A 22,211-nucleotide genomic window follows, 5' to 3' on the forward strand; every position below is an offset into this window, starting at 1 on the left:
TGTGTCACCAAAAATACAATCAAAGATCAACTGCATCATCCAATCTCATCTAGTACATTTTGCATGAGTGTGTATTACACAAGCCCTACTCACACCATGCCTAACCTGTGCTGGGTGGTGCGTGGCTGTGGCGCAGCAGCAACCTTCCCAGATCCTAATTGTCTATTCCCTGCCTAAGTGCTCTTGCCATTAAAAGGGCTTCTTTAATGCTCATGTTTGTCTTCCTTTGAAGGCAATGCCCTTGTCACATTCTGAGGTTTAAGAACAGGATCCTCAGCTATTTACAGCGAACAGCTGAATTATCAGAGAAACATAGTTGAAATACGTTCCTCTGAGCACATTTACATCCTAAAGAGCCATGACCAGAGCACAGGATAAACAAGTCACACACTGTGTTTGCAGTGCACAGAGTGCAAAAGGCGATGGAGAGCACTGAAGGTGAAAGCAGACAGAGATTTGACCATGTAGCAACCTTGAGGAATGAGGATTTCCCACTCTGCACACACCCTATCACAAAGTCAACAGGAAAACCAACAGCTGATTCAAAATGCTTACACGCCCCTAAGTGTATGTTCATGGGTGAGGCTATTTATCTTAGGCACTGCAATAGCAGAGCCAAATGAATGAATAAAATGAACACACAGCACTGCAGAAAATATAGATGCAAAACCAGGCTGATGCCCTTACTCTTGGGTTCTCAGCAAACTCACTGTCCTCTGCCTGGTTCATGCTGGGAAGATGTTTGAACAGTTTGAGACACTTGATCACATCCTGGATCAGTTAAAAATGTTTCAATTTAAAGGAACTGAATATCAAATAATTCTTTTTAACATTTAAAAAGAATGTTTTGATTTAAAAAGAATTTAAATTATGCCTTTGTTATCAGGAGACCTACTCACCATTCTCTTTTCAAATAGAAAGAAGGGCTTGAGGGACATCCCAGCTTTGTGGAGAATATTTTATTTATAAGATTTTTCTCAAGTGATAATTAAATTAACAGTGGTAATTAATTAGGTTAGCAGCTGAAAGCAACGTAACTATGATGACTCTCAGCATCAAGTTTTCTTTCTGTCCACTCTTTCTACAGCACAGCCCACATGAACAAATGTCCGAGAAATTTGCAGCAGAACACTCAAACTAGTTGTGGTACTGGCAGATTTCTCCTCTTGTAATTTGGTGAACTTATCTGTAACAGACCTTAAAAATTCAGTTCTGTTCATGTGCCTACAGTGCTGTGAATCTCTCACAGTTGTGAGAGGTGAAGTCACTTGGACAAAACACTGTTACAGGTTTGTTCACTCACCTGAATACAACCACACCAAAACTCGAAGCACGCACAAATCATTATGAGGACCCAGCTGTTTGGTCTTGTCTTTTCTCTTCCACCACCCCACCAAGCTTCCTGCCTCTCTAGCCTTACATAAATGAGTTTAACATAAGCAAGGGACTACACATTACTGAGGTCAATGGAGTTTCCCCATCATTTCACCCAAATGTTGCTCCAGAACACGAAGTTCTCTGGACCTGACTTCCACAGATTCTTGTACAGACACCTGTATTTGTACACAGGCACAGAATTCTCCAAGTCAGAAAAACATCCATTTATATCTACCCTGCAAAATGGAAATAGCTATGTCAGGAACCAAGGCTGTGAAGAATCAAGCAGCCCCAGCCAGCTGCTTCAAAACCATGAGATGAACAGCCTCAGCAGCAATCAGATCTCAGTCCCTTTCCTTGAACACCAAAACCACCACCAGCTGGATATAATATGCCCCCCTGTGCTATGCTGGGGACCAAACTGAAGCTGCTGACCTTAAAATCTCCAAAAGAGTCCCTGAGCTCAGAGCACCAACTCAGCTGTGTTCAGGCACACTCTTGTCCCAGCCCTGCTCTGAGGGACCACAGACTGCAGTGACAGCCAGGTGCTATTCTCTGCCTGCCACTCCCAGGGTCTCCCTTTCCCTGGCAGACAGATGGCCTGGCCAAACTTTGGAGGGAGCTGGTGAGAGACTGCCACGGATTTCAGCAGGAGCTGGACAAAAGCCAAGGTGAATTTCCTCTCCAACAACACCATTCCCTGCCACTGAGCTTCTCAGGCACAGCTTATCACCATGGTTTCTGAAGTGCTGCTGGTACCAGAAAGTGAACACCCTCCAAAATTACTGTCTTCCTATAACACGAGCTTCATCATATGTTCTCCTACATTCCTTGCCCTCACATTAGGTTTTGCCTTTTACTCCCCAAATAAAGCCACATGTTGGCTGATGGACATTGGTACTGCTGACAGCAGAAGGGAGGAGAGCGAGGCAGACTTTCCTGATCTCTTAGATGTCAGTGCATAATAAAAACATCACGTGTGGCCACCCTCAGTAATACAGCCCCACGCGCCTTTCCATGAATATATCACAGGGGGAACAGAGTTTTGTTCAAGGGACCTATCTCCTTAAAGTTACTTCACTGCCTGATCCAGGCTTGGAAACTCGCCTTTTCCAAACTTCCTGGGGCTTGGCTCAAAGCTCACCTGGAGAGGTATGGACAGATCCAGCTGCAGGGGACTAAATTACCCCACTAGCCCTGGAGGAAGCAGCAAAGAGAAGACATCACATGTCAGCCAAAAGAAAGGTGTGCTGTGAGCTAGTTCACCATTAACCTGCATAGCACACACTTCTACATGGTTGTGCAGCTTTCTGCAATAATTTCTAATACTCAGAGGCCTGATTGGCATTTTGACATGATTTATAAAACAGAATTAAAACACAATTTTAATGCGAGAGGGCATCTAAATCAGTTGAGTTTTAATCCAACAGATAATATAAATATCAGCTTCAGCAGTGAAGAGATTTACAAGTCTAATCTAAACTGCGTATTTGTCACACACCTCATAACAGAAATTATTTGTAATGGATAGATAAGGAAATACAAAGATAGTAAAGAAACGAAAATAATAAAAGAATTTAGGCACAGACGAAACAGCTATCCAGCACCTTCTTAAATCAGCTAATACCAAAACCTCAAGCATCCTTATAACTGTAAATTTAACTTGGACTGCTTAAACTGAAGTCATTCTGAGCCAGACCACAGCTATTAGATGAGTAGGTGCAGCCCACTAACATCAGAGACACTTCCTTGATTGTGTCAGCCCTTGGCTTGCAACAGCAAGAGACAAGGCAGGAGGTATTTTCAGACACAGATTTCTACAGCTGGAAATGTGTTACATTGTGGTTTTCCAATAGCTGAAGTTTAAACTCTGAGAGGATTGAGGTAACAGCAGCTATCAGATATGCTGGGTAGAAGAAAGAAGTGATTTGGGAAAAGATTCATTCCCTTTAAACTAGACATTTGTCCAGCCAGATTCTTAACAGTGGCTTGACCAAAATACAGTGGTTTTCAGTCAGCAGCAACTTTCACATTGACTTTTATGGACACTGGAACAGATTTTTTTTCCAGTGACTTTTTTACAACGTTGTTTTCATGTCCCTTGTATTACAGGCATTAGGTTTTTTTTAAAAAACATGTAAATTGTAAAACATGACACTACCTTGCCGCCTAGTAAGTGAAACTAAACCAACAGTTTAAATAGCTCAGCTCACAGCTAATAAGCAATTTAAATAGCTTTGCTTTGCTAAGCTCAAGTAGCTGTATCAGGTTTCATAGCACAATCAGTCACTGCCAAATCCATAGGCAGCATTTAAATGAATCATTAGCAATGGTCACCTCCAGGAAAAAGAAAAAAGGAAAGTAAAAGAAAAAATATTTTAAGAGCTAAGAAGCAAGTCATTGTCACAATTTCTTTGAGTACATGCCCCATATGTGACACCAAAATGTGCCCAGGAAGCAAATCCCACTCGAATGCCTGGGCCAAAATATATTCATCCAAGTAAGAATGACTGAGCTCTATGTTCTGACCACAACCTGCTTCAAAAAGACACGTGAGTACAGAGGTGCCCATTTCACAGAAGGACAAGCTGGAGCATGCAGAGGTGAAGGATTTGCAGCACAGATGGAACTGGAAGAAAACTGGGAGGTTGCTCCTGTGTCATGTGTGCTAAGCCACAGTAATGCTATCACAAACGTACTTCCAAGTTCTCCGGATCAGAAAGGTGAATGGCAAGATAATTATGTGAGACACAGGGAAAATGCATATTCACCAAACACCTTGTCTGAACTCTGTACAGAGTGCAAGAGAAGGTACAACCCACACTGAAACCCGGGGAATGAATGACACTGGGAGCTTGATCTCATGTGCACCAGCGTAAGACTGAAATGACTGAGAAACGCATTAAATCAGGGAATTGAACTAGACTAGTGAACGTGCCTGCTCCCTGTACAAGTCTGCATGGTCTGACACTGCACGTAGCAGCACAGACAGGAGCACAACCAGAGCTCTCAAAAGCCTTTGCAGCCAAAGTCCTTCGCAGCTTGAACAGCTCTGGAGGCAGAGCAGGACCACACCAAGGCCAGAACTACAACTGACTGACAGAAAGGGTGGAGGAGCACTGTGACCTTCCACTCACTTCTCTCCAAGCCACAGCTAAACTGATCTACCAGTATGGAAACGGTTAAAAATGACAGCAACTAAAACATTTGCCTTTAGAGACACCCAGCACCCAGGCAGAGTGACAGAGGCAAGTTTCCCGTAGATGGATGTCTCTGATCATCCTGGACTCTGTGGGGCAGTGCTGCTCCAAACAGGTTTCAATACTTCTTTCTCCAACCCCAAGGACAGTTTCTCTTTTATTTTCCAGTTAAACTTTGCATAATTAAGAAGCAGATGAGCCCCTGTAATCCTGAAGAGAAACGTGGGGAGATACTCACTTAGATCCTATTTCTCCCTCTGACCCTATACTTCAGTACTCCGGAGTATCAAATTCGGATGCGTGCATGTCATTTTAATTCATTATTTATCCATATGGCCTCACATTATATCACTTTGACAACAATTAACAAATCTATAGCGGGAATTTGGACATTTGAAAGCAGCAGAGGAAGCTCAGAAACGGGAGAATGATTCCTTGCCACATGAGGGTGAGGAGAGGCAAGGAAAAGGTGTAAGAGAACATAATAGGATAAAAATAAAGTAAATTAAATGTGTGGGTTTGGAATCCCCCAAGACATTCTGGTCGAGAGGATCTCTAACCTATATATAGTTCAAGCCAAAGGCACAACCTTAACCTCTGTTCCCTGATATTTAGTTCACAAACTGCCCTAATGCCAGCATTTGGCTTTTGTCCCCTCATATAAGTTAGAGGATAGCAAATATGCAGGACTGATTTTTGGAAAGACCAAGCTGAATTCTCCAAGATGCCACCACATGTGGTTAGAGACTCCTGGCATATTAAAAAAAAAAAAAAATTAAAAGGGAAAAATATTTACACAAATTAGGGACCACCTGGCACAATTCAGGCAAGTTTACCGTGTGCCTCCAGCAGCCAGAGCTCTCGCAGAACCAGCGCGTGGAACATCTGACAATGAACTCGCTGCACATCCCGCAGCTGACCGGCCAGGGACCGGACCCGCGGCCCCGCACCGGCCCCCGCCCCGCGACATCCCGAGCTCCTCCCCGCTCCTTCCAGCGGGGATTTTGCCGCCGGTGCTCTTCCTCCGCGGCGTGCCCGCTCCGCCGGCGGCTCCCGAGCGGGCGGCAATGATTAATTACGTTATCAGACGCCGTTCAGGGCAGCGCTCACGGGGCGGCCGCGCTCTCCCCGCTCCGCACCTGCGGCGGGGCCGGGTCGGGACGCGGTGCCCACGCGGGGCCGGGGCCCGGCGGACTCACCCCATGTCTCGGCACCTCTCGGCGGCGGCGGCACCCCCGGGCGGCTCCCCGCGCTCGGCGGCCAGCGGCGGCCGCGTCCCCACTTCGCACATGCGGCCGCCCCGGCCCCGGCTGGCTGCGGCTGCACGGCGGCTGCACGGCGGCGAGAGCCGTCCTGCTCCTCCTCCCGCCGCCTCCCTCCCCCCTTACATAACCTCCCTCCCGGGCGGCGGCGGCACCGAGCAGCTCCCGCGGCACCCGCCGCCCTGCCAGGCGGCAGCGCGGGGGCGGCGGGCGGGGCGGGGCGGTGGGCGCGCCCCGGGGCCCCTCCGCTCCCCGCCCCGGGCCCGGGCCGCCGGCGGTGGGCGGGTTGTGCTCCGGTGCGCAGCGAGGAGCCGCGCCGGGAGGATCTGGGTTACCGCATCTCGTCCTCACGGTGCCCTCGCCGGGGGCCGGCGACCCGCCGAACGGGGACGAGGCGGCGAGCGAACTTCGGGTGAAGTTGTGGGGTGTCCCCACGCGGCCCCGCCCGCGGCCGGGGAGCCTCAACGGCGAGAGGGGTGAGCCCTCCCCGGGGACCGGCTGTCCGGGACCGGCCGTCCCGCACCGGGATCTCCCGCCGCCAGCCCCGGCTCCGCGGCGCGGGCACGGCGCGCTCCGAGCGCGGGTCCCGGGGATGCGCTTCCGACTGGAGGCGATGCCACGCCGAGGGATGCCCCGTGAACCACGAGCGGGCGATTCTCTCCCTCTGTCACGCCCTCCCCGCGTTCCGAATCCGCGTTCTCGGGGCCCGTGAGTGCGGAGCCTGCGAGCCACGGGCCCGGGTCTGCCCTGTTTGGCCACCGGCCCCGGCAGACCCGGCCCCGCAGCGCAGGTCAGGGGCCGCACCCAGGCAGCACCCTTCTGCTCTGCCCAAAATTGTGAACCCCGTCGGGAGGACTGGATCTCCTTTGGCTCTTCTCAGCCTCGCTGCAAGTCTGTGCCACATAGGGTCCCAAAATTATGTAGGTTTCGTGAAAATCAAGGGGGACGATTGCTAACTAGGGAAGGAAAAATTGGACTAGCGTGGAAGAGCCGTGTAATGGCTACCCAGCCACGAGGGTGACACTGGCATCTGACCAGCAATCACAGGACACAAATCCATAGCAGAGCCGTGGACCTGCTCGTTTGAGTGTTCACAGGACGGTGTACACAGACACACTTACTCTTTCGGGGAGAAAATGCGCCCAATTCACACATAAGACAGGCTTTTAACTTCACCCACACAAAGTTATAATTAATACTCTGCCATCAAGAGTGATTATTTTCATCTTTTTTTTTTTTTTTTTTTTTTTTTAATCTCACGTTGATTTTTCCTTTCTTTCCAAGGAAGTTTAGGAGTTGTGAGAAAGGTTTTCTATTTGATTGCTTTTACTTCATGTGTAATAACTGGGAGTGTCCCTAGTATTACCTTGGGACATCATGGGAATCCTGAAAGAAAAACTTAGCCAGCAACCAGACTCCTTTCAGCTATGGACAGTGGAACCCCTTTTCTGACAGACAACGATTTCCTGATGTCCGGAACACCAAAATGGAATTTCAGTCCCATACACCCAAAGTCCATGTCATTGGAGGGAAAAAGGACCAGGGTGAATGACACAGACATTTTCACAAGGCTGTAGGATGGCACCTCTCCCATGTACTTGCTCTCTTTACCACAATCAGAGGGTTACTGTGGGTGTTGAAGGAGACTTAACTCCTTACCCAATCACTGATGTAAAACTTCCTATGTCCTGTTCTGCCAGCTGAAGGTGAGATTCCATTTCCTCTGAGATAGCCACGGCAAAAGTGACAAATCTTTCATGGTGATGGTGACCTGCATCCTTGAATATTGCTTTGATGTGACCATTCCTCTCTTCTAGAGGACACAGTGAGGGGTGACATTTTCTGAGGGTAAAAACAGCAGTGTAGAAGTCTTGTGGAAAAAACTCTCACCGTGGATCTGAGCATTTTATAACACTGTTTTTACACCATTTACCACATTTTGTTAAATCTCCATTCATCAGAGAGAAGTTGTCTTGGTCCTCTCTAATTAGCTCATTTTGGTGAGTATCCAAAAGCTGTGTTTTATGAACCAGTGCTGCATGAGACTTACAAGTGTCTAATGGAATTGGATCAAAATGGGGTAATGCACTCACTATGTGTGTCATGTTAAGATGAGAATTGGCAGTTGGAACTGCAGTTGCCTTAGCATTTTCTAATTTTTTAGTTTTTTCCAATCTTGCATTCAAGACTGTGCTTTCAACCCCATTTATAAAAATAAAGCTTAAGTTTATGGAAGCATAAATGCCTGTGAAATTCACATGATACAAGATTTTGTATATTGCCTTTGTTCATAAGGTCTTCCCACTTCATTCATGCTCTTTGCAAAACTGTCTTCTAGGACATACAGGGTTTTAGTCCCATTTCTCCAGTACCCTGAGACATTTTCCCTGGCAGACAGCAATTTAGCCCAGTTTTGTGCTCATATTTGGGGTAAGTGCAGTCCCTTCATCTGAAATTCCCACTGTTCTTCCAAATTGATGAGATACTCCTCCTTCTGAAGTGTGGCACAGTGCTGTGGTCCTCCTTTCTCTGCCATAAAGAGGATTAAGCCCTGTCCTCACTTCAAGTCAATGGTGAAAGTCCCATGCATTTGAGTAAGGCACAGATCTCATGCAAACCATTTAACAATATCAATATTGAATTTTTTTCAATTTTTCTACAGACAGTTCCATCTTGAACCTCTCAACCATCACTGTGTCCCAGTTTGTGAATAGCTCCCATTGATTTACATTATTTTTGTGTAATTTAGTATTCCAGTTGTTTAAGGTATTTTCAGTTCTCTGGAAATGAGAACTATAAATATTCTATCACAATTAATCAGTTCTCGAGCTTCATATGTGACATGATCTTTCATTTCCGAGCTGGCTCAGGCACAGGATGTGTAAGGAGGGTAATTCAGTCCTCATTTAGTATTCACAAGTGTGCCCTTATTGCTGTGGCACGCTTAGGAACACTCAAAATACTGAAGGCACAGGATCCCTTGGTAGGATTCAAGCTGAGGAATAAAAATATCCACATTCTGTAAATGGGTCTAACTTTAGATGAGAAATTTCTCCTATTCCCACAGGCCTCCTAAAGATATAATTTTTTGATTCCTAGATACAGGGTGAATATCCTTTTCAGAAAGCTGATCTAACAATCAGGACTATGTACCCAGCATTCTGAAAAGCAAAGAGCTCACTGGGCTCTTCCTCTCTCTGTGTTTCTGTTCTCTCCTTTTGTTTGGTTTTCACTATTGTTGTCTTCTGCCACTCTATTTCATTTTAGATGTAATTTTATTGCAGAAAAAACCTGCTGCTCGGTCTTTTTAAACTATTACACTTCAAGGTAGTTTTCTCTCTATTTCCCATGGCAGATAGTATTAAATAAAATATTCAGTACTGTGATTTTCTCTTTTTTCCAAGTAGACTGGTGAAATCTGCATTTTTTTAATCCAGCAGGATTCTGCCATTTCCCCTTTTTCCCCCCTTTGACAAATAACTAACCATTTTCTATCTTTAAATGTTATCCAGGAGTTTAACCAAAAAAAGCTTGGGGGAATTCTTGATTTTTACATTTGAAACAGAGAATTAGTTTTTTTAATCTCCTGACAAATGGAGAACTAATGTAATTATAATATCACTGAATATAAAATGTTAAAAGTGAAGCAACTGAGAAAAGAAAGGATTTTAAATACTTTTGTTGAAAACACTCTGATTTGCAGTATTTGTTTTTAAAACCTACTTAATCTAATATCTAATAAATAATTAGGACAAAAGATCAATTTGCTTAAAATAATAAACACTCTTGTCCTTTCAATTAAAATGTTAGAGCTCACAATAAACATGAGACCTTAAACAAGTCCTCCAGCAAGACATCTGGTTTCTAAGAAAAAAAGCTTTCCTCTCCAGTCTCCTTCAGAAATAAGCCAATATAATAGGATTACTTTCTATGTCCTTAAAAGTAAAAAATAAAAGGGAGAAAGTAATTTAAAAGCAATTTGTCCATCTACTTTAAAATGGGTTGCATGTTGTCATTATTCTGTGCAGTTTATTCTTATATTTACTTAGTGCCATGAACACCTGTCTAACTGGAGTCATAGAAGGTTCATGCCCAGTTTCTACTTCACTTTTTTAAGAGTTATCCTGTGAAAAATGCAAGTACCAAATCCAAGCAGATGTTTATGTAAATGCAAAGAGCTGTCATTGTCACACTGGTATATGTTGCCTTCTGAATAAAGACAAATGCAGCCAACCAAAAATAATTTCAAATAAGATCTTGGAGAGAGAAGACCTGGACACATAAAGAAAGCCAGCAAAACCAGAACAATGCCCTGCACTCACCACAGGACTCCAGCCTGGATGTGAGTACCCAGCAAGGAGTTGAAGGCTACAAAACTGTAAGAGGCTGTAAGAGTATAGGAGGCTGCTGGAGTATAAGATGCTGACCACTGGCAGAGTCAGAGAGAATAAATGGACAGATCCTCTAGGCTCCTTTGTTCTTTGGTCTGCTAGAAATCCAGCTTGGGACACATCCAGGAATGCACACTGAACATTTGTAGAGGAGGTGCCACACTAGGAGCAAACCTTGTTCCCTCATCAGATCATTTTCTTTGTACTTACTAGGTAAGACAAACAGATAATCCCAATTCTCCTTAATGTTTTCATTGAGGTAGACACTTTGATTATGTCCACTCTGCTGTAAAGGAAATAACTTTGGTCATCTGACAGCTTTTTTCTGTACGTAGTGGGTCTTGCTGCTCTGCTCTGGAATCATGCTGATTTGAACTGGTTTGGACTGGGACTGTGCAGGTGATGAGTGCTGCATGTGAGTGTCCTCACATCTTGTATTTGAGTCTATTTACTTGTTCATATGCACAAAAATACTGTTTTTTGGGCACACATGCATGAGTGACGATCTTCATAAAGCTGCTCAAAGGCATGTACAGGTCACCCAGATGATGAGACAGATCCTGACTTGCTCCTCAAAACTGTACCAGATTTCAATTTCTCCTTTCCAATATGCAGGACTTTGCATTTCATACAGCACTTTAGAAGTTATCAGCTTTTTCACTTAAAATTTATTTTGGGGGTTTTCTTTTTAAATCCCCAGAGAAGAAAAAGAGGTTCCATTTCATCTGCAAATACAGATTTTGACTCTGGTTTCCTTCCAGGCTTATATCATAAAAATCCTTTTATTTGCATTTTATGAAATGGGAGTTAGAGCAATCAGGCACCAATTATGCAAACGGGGTAGATTAGTTTTCTTTTAAACTAATTCAGATCAAAATTGTTGGTCCTGGCAGGCCAAATTATACAAGAGGAAGGAGAAGGAAAGAACTGTGTGTCTTGTCTGTTAAAAACAGGACCCTCATATTGCAACTTGGCTGTCACAATGATGGTGACAGCCAAGGCTGCAGCAGAGAAACAGATAATAGAGAAGGGAAAAGATATTCACATTTTTGGTGAAAAAAGCTTCATTTTCAAACATGCAGAATTGTATGACCATACATTTCAGCAAAACATTTTGCTCACATGTAAATTTCCTTGTAGCTTGGGAGTTTTTAATTTTCAGGCCCTTTCTACCATCTGTAACTCAATCTCTATTTTTTAAAGAAATTGCAGACATCTGTTTAAATACCCGTCTCTTCCGTCAGATGGAATTTTGGATTCAAAAATATAAGCTCAGAAATAATACTGAAGTTGGATTTCATTTCCAAGCAACCACAGAGTGGCATTTTCAACACTGCCTTCCCAATCTGCCCACTGTGCTGTGCTGGCTGTGGCGGGCTCTCCAGGACAGCAGCAGTGTCTGCTCTGGGTGCTGAGCTGGGCAAGGGGGTCCTGCTGCACGGGGGCAGAAAAAGATGGGGAGGTGGAAAAGATCCCCCCAGGCTCAGTGCAGGAGCCAGGGGAGGGGATGAGAAGGAAATGTGGGGTGTTCCTGGAGACTGTAGTGAGAATTGTGTTTTTTTCTTTTTTCAGCCTATCCTTCTCCAAGCCATCCTGTTTCCCCCCACCCTTCTCCCAGGGCCGGTGTGTGCCAGCAGGCAGGTCTTTATCCCCCAGCTACCTCCAAGGGTCACTCATCACTGTGTTCCCATTGTCTTCCTCTCAAGGAAACACTATAGAGAAAGAGAGGCTGAGACCAGACATTTCAGAGTGTTTTTGTTTTCCAGAACTGCTGCCTTGGCTGTTTGTGGGAATTTGTACCTCAGGCTGGTGCAAAATACCTCATTCTTTGTGTTTCTTTGGGCATCACTCATTGGTGGACTTTAACCTGTAATCAGCCCCTTGCTTGCTCGACTGGAAAGGGAAGACATTTCCTGGGCACAGCAGAGGTCTGATTCATTTCCAGGAATGCCCAAAGGCTTTTGCATTTGCTTGTGGGCTGAGGTGTGTGGATTCTTTGCCTGGATGAATTCTCCAAGGACTGAGCAGCACAGACAGTGCCAGGTGGGAATGAAGTCACCCAGGATTTCAAGTCTATTTACAAAACCTGATGGTTGAGTACCCCACCCTGCGTGGTGAGTACCCCAAACAACTCACCTGAGTTCTTAAAGACACAAGGGACACCACAGCACAAGGTTTTTCTCCTCCAGTTGTAAAAAATACCTCGACTTAGAGAAGTCAGACCTGGCTCAGAGATTGGAAGTTGGAAGGGCCCAGGACTATGGGTGTTTTTCACAAACAGGGATAATTTTCATTTGTGAAGAAAACTGTTTGTCACCACAAAAGCGATATTTTGCACCATCCTCTGAAAAAAGTATTGAGCTTTCCACCTTGCAGACCGTCCTATGGAAAACAATTGAAATTAATTTAAGAAGCAGGGTAATGTCTTTATGCTTCCAAAGAGAATTAGAAAAGAAAAACAATAAAACCAAACCAAACAACCAAACCACAAAACCACAAACAAATAAACAAACCCTACTGACCTTAATTTATATCACTTTCAAATAAAGTTAAAGAAAAGTTAAAAACCTTGACCTATACCAGTCTTTTTGTCTAAGTCTTGCTAAACTACAATAATTAATCAATAATAAAAGTGAAGCCAGAGGGCCACAAATCATGCTGGTTTTACTACACTAAAAACTCAGATCTCAAAAAGTAAAGAATAGTGATTTGACAATAGAATAACAAGGTTACAGCTCACACAAAGAAAGATACCAGGAACACCTTGATGAGAAAATGCATTTTAAAGGCCTCAGTTGGGTTGCAAGTTGGGCTGGGTATCTTCCTGGAGAGTTCAAGGAATGTTTCTGCATTCCTAATTCTACCCAATATTACTTTGTCCTGCAACAATACCTGGATGACAAAATACATAAATGCTATCAATCAGTTAAACAAACATAATTGCTTTTTTCTTTTTTCAGTTCAGTACTTTTCTTATCAGAAAGTATCTACTGCCAACACTCTTAAATTCAATCTTGCAAAATTCTACATAACAGAAGTTATAAAGTTCTTGTATGTAATGGTAAGCACAGATTCCACTTTTCTTGTGAAATGTCATGGTCCTTGGGGGGGATGTATAAAATCCATACTCTTTGTAAAATCAGAGCAAAATTTTAATCAACGCAAGTATTTTTTTTAAAACCCAAACATTTTAGAGACAGTTTGCAGCTGAAGCACACAGAGGAGCACTCTCTAGATCCAGAGTCCTTTCCTAGGTTTAGAAGGAAAAGGACGGCAGGCAGCAGCAGCTGTGGGTAATGTTAAACCAAGTTTTTCATCCACAGTTGAGATTGGGCTTTGGAGCCAGGGGAGCGGTCACTGTGCACTACCATGGGAGATGACACCAAACAATTCAGTTTAACACTGTGAGACTTGAACAAAGGGGAGCAGAACACTTACAACTTCCAGAAAAGCTTTTAATTGTGTTTTGCTTTAATTTAGTCTTTAGCCAACAAAGAAATACTAATATACACAAATCAAAACCTTTTCTACATACTCGAGAAAATGAAGTCAACACTACAAAGTATGGATGGTGCATGTCCTCTATTCATTTACTGGCTCTTTGCAGAAGAGCACATGATTTCTGTTGTAAATGTACCAACATTTTTCTAAGTTTATTTTGATCATTTTTCTGCAGGAATAGGCTAATCTTCATCCATACTCACCTGTAATAATATTTATTACTGTTCTTCTTCTTCTCTGACTGAATATTCTCTCTGTGTCCATCTGGTGAGTACCCTTTTCCCAAAATAGTTAATGACCACTCTTTCCTATATTTGCATGAGGGATGTGCTATTATTATGTTTGCATGGAAGAAGTTAGGTGATCCTCCAAAAATGTTTTTCAGTGATATCATTTGTCCAACTTGTAAATGGATTTACAGTTCTAAATGTGACATCATAAGTGGTATGTGACAGAACATCTAAGCAAGAAATATTTTGCAGTCTCCTAGGAATCTAGCCAGAATTGCTCTTTTTAAGACCCTGTTCCTTTTCCCAAAATAATTAAATCTTGTTCATAGAGAATAACCTGCAGCTATTTTTGTTCAGTATTCGATGTTTTTCCAATATTTAAGGCTCAACTGTAGCTGGATTTAAGAACATGGCTTTTGAGATACAATTCCACAGCATAAGCTGTTCTGGGAAAGAGCAGGAGCCAGCCCTGGAAGCATAACAAAGCATGTTTTGAATGCACAGGACATGCAAAGCCACAAATGCCAGCCAGCGCCACATGCTTAAAGCCACATTCAACAAACCAGAATTTCCTCGAGCACAATAATGCCTGCTGTGACAAGTAACTAAACTCTTGAGGAAACAGCTGTTAAAATGCATTTTCATTTCCAGCTAAAGGAATTCTCACTACACAGACACCTTCAACAAGGTGATGATTTGCATTTTCCTTTGTTTTTACATGCAGGTATCTCAAAGCAATAGCATCCAAACAAAAGCCAGCCCTGGCCCCCATGATACCCATGGAAAGAAACCCTTCTTTTGACTTCACTGGGAGTATGATTTGGTCATAATTGATTAATCCTCATTCCATTCCTGTGGCACAAGGAGGGATACACAGAGATCACTTCACACATCAGCGCAGCATGGTGTTTCTGGAAAATATCAGCTGTTCCAAAACAGAGGAGTCCAGCATGCAGTTTGAAACAGGATGCAATGGCCAACACTATCTTCATCTGGAACAATATAGGAAATGCTGAATGGCATCAGTTAAAATAGATTTTGGCCAGCATACAGGGATTAAGAGACTTAATTTTCAAAAGTTGTGCTGGGACCTTAAACAACCATAAATAGTCAGGACTTTGTATTGGTGCCTCACTGGAAGAGCAGCAGCACACGCAGTGTGGTGGTTCCGCATGACACGGGAACACGTTGCTTCCTTGCTGGATCATCTGCAGCTTTCAACAGGGCCAATGGGGCTCCCACGTCAAACAGAGCCACCACAAAGTCCTGATCCCATGGAATGCAAAATCACAACAGTACTTGGAACCAATGGAACAAGGATTTCGCTCCCTGGAAATAGTCTGTGAGATCTGGCAGCAACATTTCCCATCAAATAGCAACTGTGAGATCTTTGATATCTTATATAACTGCTATCCTTAAATAAATCCTATATCTAGTTCATCATTTTTTCCCCTGATTTAATTAGAATCGTGCTTAGTTCTTCAGGTTGGTGAAGTCTTATCTTGCAATATGCTGCAGATGCTACTGCTTGGAGATTAATGTTTGCTTTTTAATTAAAGTTTTTACTTGAGAGGTTTGTGATATCTCCACACTACCATTTAAGACCAAGAAAATAACTGTGTATTATTCTTAAAATGGGCAGCCATAGCATAATAAGAAACAATCATATTCAGCATATCACCACGATCTACTATGTGCTTTTCATTTATATGTGAGATTTTCTTAGCTTGTTTTTAATGAGCCTCCATCAGAAGCTCCATCAGAACTATGAATTTTCCATGATAATACCTCTATATTTTTTAAGTTCAGACTGTCAAGTAGTCAGCAAGATCTTCTGCACTAGTTCCCCACCAGCATCAGAAAGTTCAGCTGAGCACTGCCCTGCTAAGCAGCTGATTGCCTCCACAGCAGAGCTCTGCAGGTGGAGTGGGGAAAGGGAAGAAACAGCTACAACTCAAGAAAGCAGGAAAGGGAGACCTGAAACGGGAAGGGTGAGCAGGGCCACAGGGAACAACAGCACTGTGGAAATGGTCCAGGAGAGGGAACTGCTGCAGGAAGCTGGGGAAAAGATGGAGAAGGAATTACAGCAGAACTAAGGGAGGAAAGGATGCTGTGCCTTGACATCTGAGGCAGAGGGGTGCCTCGGGAGGGCAGGAGGGGGTGCAGAGGGGTGGCAGCCAATACATAATCTCCTGAAAGATTAGGAACCCTTGTTTGCTGGAAAGAATGATCTCAAGTCCTAATTTAGTAACAGGAGGGAGAGTTGTTACTGCTCTGAGCAGTGTTGGCCCAGACCCCCAGAAAAGCATCAAGCTCTACACAGCACAGACATGAACTGAAAAGATAGTTCCTTGTCAAAGAGTTTCCAGGTTCTGTGTAGGGCAAGGCACAATGCAGGGATGCACAGAGGAGTGCTCCTAACAGGGTGCAGACTGCTCAGCCCATCTTTGCAAAATCCTGCAGGCTTCTCTGCTGCTCAGCTAATTCACTTATACCTTATTTCACTGTAGCACAGTGTGGTCTCAATGTTGATTGGTATGACTGGAAAATTCTGATTTGCAACTTTTAAAAATGGTTTTAACACTAAAAAGACACTCTCAATTTGAGTTAGTATAAAGCTGGCCTATAGCTCAGCTCTTGCTTTCTCTAATGGCCCTTAAACTTAAGAGGAGCTGCAAAGAACATTCAGGAACTCTCCTTACAAGAGAAAGAAGGGAGACCAGTTCCTGTGCTAACAGCTTCTTGGTAAAGCCATCTGGGAAGAGCCATGTTTAGTAAATGACGGAGGGAGAATTAATTAGACCAGTTCCACTGACCTCGACTTGAGAGGGAGCAAGGCCCTGAAATGCTGTTCTATTTCAGTGCCTTTAGCAGAACCTGAACCCGTGCTCACACTCTGCACAGGGACAGGACAGGCGGGAGCAGGGGCTTCATGGCACATCTAAGGGCAGGTTTCAGACCTGGGCCTCAGAGTGAGCACGGGAGCCTCAGGGCAATGCTCCAGTGCCCACAGAATGTCACCCTCCTGAGAAGGGAGTCTGGGAGTAAAACAGGAGACCTAGGTATCCTCTTTAGAGGTTGAATATTTGACTTTGTATCCGAGGCAACTGATTGGAATGCAACAGGCAAACTGCATCAAGTGTCCAAGCCAGGAGAAATGCTACACCTTTGCTGAAAGGCAGAACCACTTCCCCCTGCTAGATCCTGGGCTTTGCAAGGATCTGAGTTTCTGATTTAAACACAGCAGCAATTGCTACCAGATGTGCATGCCGGGGCCCTGAATGCACTGACAGCCCTTAATTGGCACGACCAGCCCTGGGCCCCCCTGCCCCAGGCATGGGGGCCCTCGGTCCCTGCCCAGCCCTGCTGGGCTTGTTCATCCGGGCACTGACCCACGTGCTGACCTGAGTTTCTGCTTTGCCTTGGACTTGTCTCATCCCCGTGAACTTGTCTGCCCCTCTGAGCTCCGTCAGCTGCCAATGGCCAGCCCTGCTCAGGGCTGTGGGATGGGCCCCTACCCTGCTACCCTCCTGTCCCTCTCTGCTCCTGACAGCAAAGAGGAAATGCTCTCAATTCCCCTTCCAAACTCAGATGGGTACTACTAATTTGTATTTAACTTACAACTTGGTGTTTCCATACTGCAGAGGATTTGAATGTTTTAGACTGGATATGGACAAAAGATATGCGATAAAACTGAAATTAAATATCCAACTGTAAAAGAAAATCGAGTATGAATAAAATCTAGTGCTAGAAACTTCTGCAAGTAACTTCTTTATATTTTGAAACTGTCTTAACAATAGGTAATCCATGGTAGCACTGATTCACACATCCCCACTTGCAGAATTACTTGACATCTAAAAAGCATCTGAGTTGGAGTTGAGACAGCATGATGATCATAATGAGTTTGATATCTAAGCATTTGGCTACTCCACTTTCAAGCAGTTCCATAGAACTACACTTAAAGTGCCTGAATATTCCTCCCACTTTTTCTCTTCTTCTTCTTTTTTTTTTTTTTTTTTTTTTCCTTCCAATTTGTACAGTACCTACATCTAGGAAATGACATAACCTGTGCACCAGATGTGCTGTGTTAAACTTCTGCCTGCCCCCAGCCCCAGCATGTGTGCCCCACGGGGTCTAACCCACCTCCACCCCAAATGAAGAACATATGGAGCACCATGAGTGGCAGCAACAAGACTTCGCTTTGAACTACATTCCTCCTATCAAAGGGTCCTCTGTCTTGCCTTCTTCTTCTCCACTCCTCTGGGTAATCACAAGGAAAGAACTGAACATTTGGGAAAACCTCCTGGGGACAAATTCGTTGCTAGTGTAACTCTGCTGAAGTTAATGGTGTTGCACCTTGGATTAAAATGGCACCATAATATTAAAAACCAGAGACAGCATACTACCCTGTAATTACTGTCTAAGAGAGAAAAAAATAATAAAAATGATTCATTCTTATAGACCCCAAAGGGCATAGCTGGCTTAGTGAGTTTAAAAGGTGAAAATAAAAGAAGGCAGCTAGAATGTAGTGATTTTTAATTTGTATATATGTTTATAAATATGGATAGATGACAGTCAGATTTTAAGAGCAATATGCTAGAAATATAATTTAATGCGACGGTGATTTTCAAAAGACAACAGAAGTAGCTCTTAGGGAAATTAAAGGCCTTCTTTCATACTGGCATAAATTAGGAAGCAAGCACTGTTGTAAACTTAACGCAAAGGAATTGGGCCCCCGGAGCACCAAAATTGTTATTCTGTAACACAATCAAGCACCAAGAGTTGCATTTTTCCCTTTTTCAAAAAAGGACAATGTTATTTTTTTAGCCAGTTAACATTTAAAGGTCATTGTTAAGGGAAGGAAACATTTCTTGTATTAAGTTTAGTGAAGTCTTTAGAAATGTGCAGTCTGTTCCTTTATGGACTTCACTTTACAACGCCATATGGAGGTGTGTGAAAGACACTCTGAAGCTCAGTGATACTGTACAGTATAACAGCAAAGGCAAAGCAGAGATCTGACAGAAGAGTTGCACGGGCTTCGGAGGCATTTGTCAGCAGCAGCTGTTGTATTTCCGTCTTTGTTGTTATTTAAGTGAGGTTCATCTAGGCAATAATCCTGTCCAGACAAGGAATAAAATCCCATGATGAGAGCTCATCTTCTGAGCACAGAAGATCCTAGAGAAAGAGCACAACCCCCAATATTTCTGCAGATTGGCTAAGCAGTATCTCTGCTTACCTACCTCCCAGTGCAATGAATGACCTGGCACTCGTTATTGCTCAGATGTCCCCTGGTGGTGTGACAGCCTCTGGTGCCCACAGAAACACAGCTTTCCTTTATGGGTAATCAATAACGATGCTGCCACGCATGCCCTTTGTACCTGCTGGAGCCAGGACACAAAGTCTTGCTCTCCCTAGCTGTGCCAGACATCACCATTTCCTAGAATAAATTACCTGGGGAAATCAGGTTTCCTTGTACAAACAAACCAGGCTTTCAGTTACACAGTAACTGAGACATTCAAAAATAACGGGGGAGACAGGGAAATTGGCTGATAGGAAACCACTGAGGAGTTTCAGCAAGCTAAGAAAAAAATCAGGGTTTTGAAGACAAATTTTCACCAAAATATTTTCTGAAATGTTACTTTGTTATTAAAAATCCCCAGCAGGATCCATAACCATCTATGGAGGCTTTGCTGCTTATTTGTTTATAGACAAATCTTCCCTCAGTCAGACAGGCCCCAATTACAAATGATGTTAGTTTCTTAGTTGATTTCTCAGAGTTGATATTAACACTAGAGAAAATTAATTCCGCCTGTTTAAAGATATAGAAATGCCCCCAACAAAAAAAAAAAAAAAAAAAAAAAAAAAAAAAAAAAAAATTTAGTTCTCCTTTTCCCTTGCTACTGAGATAGACACATGCTGACTTTTCATGAAAAATGTCACAGCTGTCAAGCTCTACTGAGACAGAGCAATGAACACAGTCTTAAAGATAGCAGAAAATTGCAAAATAGATAAAATTTTAAACAAATAAAATTTTAACAATGTTTTCCTTTTGCTCCTTGGTATAGGCTGGTTATCCTGTAGAGCAGACCTACCTCTTTACCTAAGAACTGTCTGTAATAAGAAGGGTTAGAAATTAATTTTCAAATGAAAGTTGAGTATAAAGAAAATACATGAGTCCAGAAGCTGGGGATTTAGGCGAAATATCAAATACAAAGTCCTGTGACAGAACAGCAAGAGTTATCAAGGCAAAATAGCTACAAACCCCCCTGTCATTTTCCATTGTTTCAAGGCAAACAAGACTTTGCTAGTTTTAGCACATACTCCTTTGTTCAGCCAGGAAGATCCATTCTAAAAAAGCTTAATTAATTTCCAATAGGCTACAAGGAAAAAGTCTTAGTTAAAAATTTAGAAGATAAGACTTTGTCTAACAGCACATTATTTAACATTATGAAATCTACAGGAAAAAAGCAAACCCTTTGAGGCTTTATCACACTGCAGTAGACTTCAGAAATGCTGATTATGAGATCGTGTTCACACAAAAACACATTAATTACCCAGAGAGCCTTGAAGTGAGCAGAAAGATTGCAAGAGTGGATTATCAATTTCTCTGTCTTGACAACACTTGGAGCTTGACCTTTTAAGCACTTAGGTACCTAGTCTGTAGGTATGTGCTATGTGAGGCATTTAGTGGGTGTTGAAAGTTCTACTCGGTGACAATACTCATTTCTGAGTGCCTTTATTCCTTTAAAAATCATCTGTCACTTCAGGTTTTTTATATGCAGTTTGAATTTCAGAATAACATCTATGAGAAATCTTAGGATATTGCTTGGATCATGATCTCCTTCTTGATATAACCCAAAGCAGTCATAGAGACTTGTGACAAAAAAGAACTAAAGCAAAAGTATCATGTATAAATGTATATTATATATAATTGTGTGCACACTGGTTTAGCCATTCCCTGCAAGTGTTTTTCTATGCAAAATGTGCTGATGAGAGCACCTTTCCAATACTGTAATTTGTGAAATATACTGCTTATAGGATTACAAGGGGCCTATGCCTTCAACAGAACTTATATTTATGCCTAAATTATGGACATGTATGGATGACTTCAGTCTATAATTAAAGGTTTAATATTAAGTTTGATCTTTTAATGAGAAATGTCACCCATGAAACAGCAGACTAGAGCCTCAAAAATAAAGAAGTGTGTACCTTCTATTAAGAATCATCTCCTTTATGCATGAAATCCTCTGTAGACACACCTGAAACTGCAATATCCAGTGATGAAAATGAAGCAAGTCTGGAGAAGAAATAAAACCCAACTTACTTCTGCCTATTTCAAAGAGGCAGTCAGTAGGAGAGGGATTATAAGGGAAAAACCTAAGTGAAAAGATATTATTTTTCAGCCTCAATGAAAATTTGTTTGGCTCAGAACTAGCTGTCCAGGCTAAGGTGTTTGCATTATGCTATTTGGATTGAGGTCATCGTCTCCTGTTCTGCAAGTGACAATACACACCTGCTGTAGATCTCACAGGAGAGCAGATTGTCATTATTGCTGTTTATATCAAACAAAGGGCACTTATTCGTTCTAATATTTTTGGAGAGTTGGATACTGCTATTGCTGTTGCTGGGGTATTTTGTTTCAAGTGACCTACCTGATTATTAGTCTCTATGCTTTGCTAGTGCCCACGAGCAACAGAATCTCTAGCAGAACTTGTAGAAAGCCATTGCTGTCTGAAAGTGCCCTTTAAAAAAACAAAAACAAACCATTTATTATACACATCACAAGACACCGTTTAAAAATCATTGGCTTAAGTGTTGTAGATGTCGGTGAACCCAATGGGAAGAATGATGTCTAACTCCATTTCAGAAGGCTGAATGATTTCTTTATTATAATTATGTTATAATACATTAATATGCTATATAAAAGAGGATACTAAATACTACATGCTACTTTCTCTAACTATCATATCTCCCCACTCCCAACTCGTGACCCTGTTCGCCAGAGCCCAGACACAGGTGGATCCGATTGGCCATCAGGCCCAAACAATCCACCATGGTCCAACCAAGAGCTCACTCTGGGTAAACAATTCTCCAAACACATTCCACAAGAGAAAAACAAGGAGCAGAAATAGAAATTGTTTTCTCTTTCATTTCTCTCTGTGCCCCTCAATAAAAAATCCTGAGAGAGAGAGAAATGTGCTTGCCACAGCTTAAGTGTTGTGGAAGTTAGCACTGCAAAGACATCGGCGC

General features: G+C 43.0%; 1 protein-coding gene across 3 annotated transcripts in view; it reads right to left on the bottom strand.

Moving 5' to 3' along the window:
- Positions 1-5,968, bottom strand: part of HOMER2 (homer scaffold protein 2) — a 53,329-nt gene extending 47,361 nt beyond the window's left edge. The window contains exon 1 of one of the 3 annotated variants that reach the window (XM_053988318.1): positions 5,777-5,968. In XM_053988318.1, coding sequence (XP_053844293.1) covers positions 5,777-5,868 — 92 coding nt within the window. In that variant the 5' untranslated portion in view covers positions 5,869-5,968. The remainder of the gene's footprint in view (positions 1-5,776) is intronic. The other 2 variants (XM_053988319.1, XM_053988320.1) reach the window with 2 other exon arrangements.
- Positions 5,969-22,211: the final 16,243 nt, after the last annotated feature.

The sequence above is a fragment of the Vidua macroura genome, chromosome 12 (genome assembly GCF_024509145.1).
Source record: "Vidua macroura isolate BioBank_ID:100142 chromosome 12, ASM2450914v1, whole genome shotgun sequence".
In the NCBI taxonomy this organism is placed as follows: Eukaryota; Metazoa; Chordata; class Aves; order Passeriformes; family Viduidae; genus Vidua; species Vidua macroura.